The sequence below is a fragment of the Palaemon carinicauda genome, chromosome 7 (assembly GCF_036898095.1).
Source record: "Palaemon carinicauda isolate YSFRI2023 chromosome 7, ASM3689809v2, whole genome shotgun sequence".
NCBI lineage: Eukaryota > Metazoa > Arthropoda > Malacostraca > Decapoda > Palaemonidae > Palaemon > Palaemon carinicauda.
The window spans coordinates 167,564,371-167,570,370 of record NC_090731.1 but is presented as its reverse complement, the minus strand read 5'-3'; the positions used below and the strand labels follow the sequence as shown (position 1 = coordinate 167,570,370).

Here is a 6,000-nt window from a genome sequence, read left to right as displayed (position 1 = left end):
TAGATAAAACATTGGCAGGGTAAGCAGCAATTCTATTTACAGGAAATGTAGCGACTCATTTTAATACCATTTTAAAGAAAAGATTTCCCTAGATATGTTTCTTGTCAATATTGAAAATAAAAGAGTAAAATAAAAAAGACGAGCAAGTGTCTGGAAAGTGTCAATTAAGGGATTCAGTTATTGATAGTGATCATTATTCAAGAGGGAGAACTCCCGATACCTTACCATAAGTTCTCATAGGGGGATATTTACAGTATGAATGTACAGTTTATGCAGGACAGCAGCACGCATAAACTTTTCCTTCTTCTTACTGTCTTTCTTGATCATCTTGGGGGCCACTGTCACAATACAGTTAAGCTTTTACAACACAGCAAAAACGTCTTTACGGTAAACAATAGCAATCTTAATTTGACAAAAAACATGCAGTAACAACTGTACAAAAAACAATTCTAGATGTGCGTGAGACTGGATTCTTCTACTCGCGCTGCAGAGAAAGTGAGTTAGGATCTGAGCAAGGAGTGTTGCAAGCTAATACGAAACAAAATGGCATAAAAAAACCTGTGAACACTGTGGATGGCATATACTAGTCTCGTTAGCACTTGTTCACAAAAAAACACTGAAGGTGGGAAATTATTTCTTGCAGACTGATACAATGCTCGTAAACCTAATTGAATTTGTATGTTCGAATTCAAAGTTACTCATAAACCAAGGGACTGCTGTATAATGTAGACAGGTAGGTATATGATTATGAATAATTATTTAATGTTTTCAAGTGGCTAGGAATGCATCACAAATAAATCTAAATTACAACTACAGTACATAATTATCCAATCAGTCACCAACCAATCTATCATCCAGAAAAGGTTCTGTAATACAACTAAACTAACCTGTCACTTCAAAAGCATTCTTATAGTGGTCTCCATCTTCTAATTTTGTTACATGAATATTCTTCAAGGGATAGTTTCCCTGAAAAGTCATAATTACTCATTAGCATTTCTTTAGCAATGTCAACTTTTCAAAAGGATACCATCAACAATCTACGACACTAAAATGACATCTGATAAATGAAATCTTAATTACAGAAGTAAAAATTTAGTTACATCAATTCATATTCTACGTCAAAAATATTCAAGCACACAGATGAAAATTAAAACTATTAAAATGTGCTTCTGTAATATAACTATAACTGAAGCATCTTATTATTTTTAATACCAATAATAAAAAATATAAGTTGGCTGTAAAGGATACAGAAATATTTTAAAATACCAAAAGACTTACAACTTATAAATAGATTCAGCCAAATTTCAAATTTTGGAAAGCAAACATTGAATTTTAAAACTTATTTTACAATTATCAACTCAGAGACATTTGCGTCTTTGAAAATTTGCAAGTTGAGCTATATCTGTACTCAAATAATGGCATGTTTTGAAGACAGAAAAAATAATACAAGTAAAATAATACATCAAGAACAGATGCAATTCAAACAACAGTTTATGTGAAGGGTTAAGTGAAAAGATATTTGAAAGAGCTGTGGCTAGATAAGGAGGATGTAATAAGCAGATGCCTTTGGAGGCAATAAAAGTTTTATTATTATTTGGTAGTTTAACAAGGCCATGGAGTTACTACTCTTCACTCATAGGGTTGACCAGGAGGCAATGGATTAGAAAGGCTAAACCATATTAGAGAAAAGGTACAGAAGAGAAAGCAAACCCTCCCACATATTAAGATATCTTACATTTTCACAATTACTTGTCTTCCGCATATCAAAAATTTACTCTTAAATCTTTTCAATAAAAAAATTCCTTCAATTTCATGAATACTGAAATGATAATTTCTTTATAGGACATACAATATCATGAATATAAAACATAAAGTAAAGTATATGTCAAACTGGATACAAATTGATTCTCACCTCAAAGATAAAGGCACTCATCCTAGGAGATACAGCTAACATTACTAACGTTGTAGGGAATAAAACAAAGTACCGGTCTCTGTGATCTGGTAAAAGGGCTATCGAACCCATCCTAATAACTTCCCCAAGAGCTCCCAGAGTTTCTTTTCCATCCCATCCATGAACTTGTCCAGTGACTACTTCTAATTCAAGTTCCTTTTGTCGCCTTATAGAACTACACGAGGACTGAAAGATTAAAGAAAATGGATTACAGCATAAGAAAAATGTAGCTGTGAAAGAAAAGGTCTCATATTACACTTAAAATTTTGCTCAAAATTATCTGGAAATCTGTTTACCTAAAGTTATTACATTGCCATTCAAAATTATTAAATAGAAAAGATAACATCAATTAGTATTCATCTAAATACTGTAAATTTTGGAAAATAATTTGTTTTTCCTAATCACAAAAACCTGAGTCCTTTAAATAGGATAGTTTGTATGGTTAGGAAAAATAAAAATAATTTTTTAAAGTTTGCAATTTCTTCGTACACCAGTAAAAACCTTCGTCCTATAAATAGGAGACTCAACCTAGGGTGCGAGGAAGTTCCTATTCCAACTGGCTAAATATTTATCCCGGGATACCAAAAATGCAGACCCTTATAATACAGTGGTGCAGAGTTAAGGCTCCTTACACCTCATGAACACCCCAGGGTTTAACAACACTAGCAGGTCTATGGCCCATGCAATACAGGATGTGGAGCAGGAAACCTGTGTTGTAACAATGAGGCATTTATAGATATAAATGGGTTTGATTGGTTAAAACAAACTCCCCTTTGTAAGGAGTGTGGGGAATGACACTTCTATACCATATAATAGAATGATTGCAAGCTAAGTGGGGCTTACCTGCATGCATATCAATTCCAACTGACAAGCTTTTTGATGATGTACCCAAGGGAAGGGTAAGATGAAAAAGAAGGGAGAAGGAAAAATGAAAAAGAAAGGAAACAGTCAGTCAATCTTCACTTTCATACCAGTCTAACACGTAACCCCCGTCTTAGATCTGATTTTAATGGTTCTGTTAGAGAAGATAGGCAGCTATACCACCTGCTGTGCAGCCACTACAGCTCCTAGTGAAAAAGTATCTAGGGACCTGTGTGTTGATGTGCAATAAAATGGTCTGCCCTTTTCAGATGCCTGGAGTACCTAGACAACAGAGAGATTCTTACAGAATGTGAGGGTTGTGCTTACACCCCTGACATAATGAGCTCTACCTAGAGCAGAAAGTGAGAGTAATGAAATGATATGGTTAATAACTACCCTCACCCAAATGAAGGTTGTATTCTTAGTAACCATCTTAACTCTTAGTACTGATGAAGAGATAGGTTCATTTGCTTGTGTACATTTAAGATAGCACCTCAGTACCCTCATAAAACACAAAAGCAGCTGATCATAATCATCAATTACCCCTCCAATACTCATGACCTGAAATGAAGAAAACCTGGAAACAAGAACAGTTAGATTCTGGGTTTTAGCTACAAACTTCGGTACAAAGGAGAATGAGACCTGCCTCCAGCGCTCGGTATGCTAAAGGAGAGGCCACGAAGCTTGTTAACTCGCTTAGAGGACAGTAAAGCAAGTAAGAAAACCATTTTAAGGGTAAGGTCCCTGTCTGAGGGAAGCCTCAATGGCTCATAAAGTGCCCTCATAAGGAACATAAGACCTTGGTGACATCCCAGGGTGGTGGTCTCACTTCTATCTAAGGACAGGACAGCTCAAAACTCCATAAGAACATAAGAGGTCCGCCAAAGAGGAAATATCAACTCCTTACGGCCAAAAGACTGGCTTTAAGGCTGAGCAATAGCATTTTACAGCTGACACTGGAAAGAGCTTTTCTCTTCTGAGGTAAAAGTAAAAATTTGGCTATTAAAGTAAGTAATTAGCAGAGTAAAGCATTAAAAGATATCATAAATATGTTGAGACCTTATCCGAGGACTAGGCATTTGGTTAAATACTTTTAATTTATTCACAATATTTGTGTAAGGTGCTTAGATTGAAAAAAAAAGAATTGGAGTAAAGCAGCTGCAATGATGTTTAATGGTCCAAATAGAGATTAAGAGGCACATGTAAATATCTACAATATTAATCTTAATCTTTCATCATAATGTTCACTTTCAGTATCTTTTGTAAGTGGGAACAAAGTTCAGGGTAGCAGGAACAATGCAAAAATTAGTAATGCAAATTGAAACTCAAAATAGGTCTGAAAAGATAAATGCTTGTTATGAAAATATAACTATGCACATCATATGTAAATAAAAGCTGTGAATAGATAAATCTATAAACTAAATGAATACATACTTTATCCCCTTGATATTTGCATGTATGATATCCACGACCCTCACTCATTTGGAACTAACAGAAAAATCTAGTGAAATTCCATAAAATACAAGTGTGTTTTCAAATAGCAATATGTGCTCTTTGCAGCTTTTCCATTTAGTGAGTGTACGCATACTGTTTCATGAAAGTATATACAAACAAATACGCACAGAAAATAAAAGAGTGGCAATCCATATACAGTAGCACATGAAATGCATATACAAGTGTGTCCATTAGTAAAGAAAATTCTATATATACTGTACCTTGGATAGAACGTAACCCTTGGGATAAAGCACACTACTAACTCCACCCCATTTCTGGCATCTGGGTAAATAACTTCATATTCATATTGGAATGTGTTTGATACTAAAATACAAAGCTTTTTAATATCTACAAATTTACAAAACCAATATGTGAAACCCATTAAGTGACTGGTAGTAAAAGAAGAACTAGATTAAATCCAGTAAATCTACTGTATATTCATATTTTACACTTTTATTCAGCAGCCATTTGTATGTTTCCATGATTATCCTTTGCATTTCTTTAAGAATTCTTGCTACACACAAGTATAGATCCAACCTTTAGCATGTTTCCTTGCTATGTGTATCATTGTTTTACTTTACATTATGTCTGATTTTATTATACAGTAGAAAACATTCTGGAATTCTTAATTTCTTATTCAAAATTTCCCCTGCCTAGCTGCTATTGTAGACATGAGTCATATCCCTTTCCATCTGCTCACTTCCTATTGCTCGCTTAGAAGACTTTCTCAATAAGGCAATTTTTTGTGCAATTAAGGAATAGACCAAATGAGTCTCTCCAAAGTAAATTTGTAATCAAGAATCACACCCAAAATTTTAAAGTTGTATATAGTTAAAGAAACACTATCAATGCAGAGGTCTGGATGTTGAGGAGCCACTGCCCTCAATGCTCCATAATCTGCACCATGCACTAATTTTAGATAGATCTCTATTAACCCTTTTACCCCCAGGCTATTTGGAACTTTCCAACCCTTAACCCCAAGGCATTTTTTTTTTCAAGCACATTTTGCAATATATATTTTTAAAATTGCTCTAACAGCCTTAATGTTCGTCATAGAGAGGTCAGGTTGATCTCATTTTTTTGGGAAATGCCTGAAGTTTCTCATAAAGTTATCAAAAATATGCAAAAAAAAATATAAACAGCAGTTTTTTGCAAGGACGTACCAGTACGTCCATGGGGGTTAAGGGATGAATTGTGAAACGTACCAGTACGTCCATTGGGGGTAAAAGGGTTAATGGATTCAGTAACCACAGATCTACTTTTAAGAGATGGAATTGATGCAAAGTGAGTAGCATCATCTACATATGCAATGGGCTTGTTTTCTAGGCCAAATCCCTTATGTGTGTATAGTATGGAAAGTAATGGGCCAAGAATACTGATGCCATTATTATTATTACAAGCTAATCTATAACCCTAGTTGCAATAGTAAGATGCTATAAGCTCAAGGGCTCCAACAGGGAAAAATAACCCAGTGAGGAAAGGAAACAAGGAAATAAATAAACTACAAGATAAGTAATAAGCAATGAAAATAAAATATTTTAAGAACAGTAACATTAAATTAGATCTTTCATATATAAACTGTAAAAACTTAAAAAAAAAAGAAAAAAAAAAAAAAAAAAAAGAACAGCATGCCCAAGTGTACCCACAAGCAAGAGAACTCTAATCCAAGGCAGTGGAAGGCTATCATACAGAGG

At 34.4% G+C, this 6,000-nt stretch overlaps 1 protein-coding gene across 3 annotated transcripts in view; it reads right to left on the bottom strand.

The window, feature by feature from the left end:
- The window catches only part of RtGEF (Rho-type guanine nucleotide exchange factor), a 134,022-nt gene that overhangs the window by 84,924 nt on the left and 43,098 nt on the right, over window positions 1-6,000 (bottom strand). For all 3 annotated transcript variants that reach the window (XM_068377109.1, XM_068377107.1, XM_068377108.1), the window contains exons 7-8: window positions 1,913-2,137; window positions 888-966 (exon numbers count right to left, since the gene is read on the bottom strand). In XM_068377109.1, the coding sequence (XP_068233210.1) occupies window positions 888-966; window positions 1,913-2,137 (304 nt within the window). The remainder of the gene's footprint in view (window positions 1-887; window positions 967-1,912; window positions 2,138-6,000) is intronic.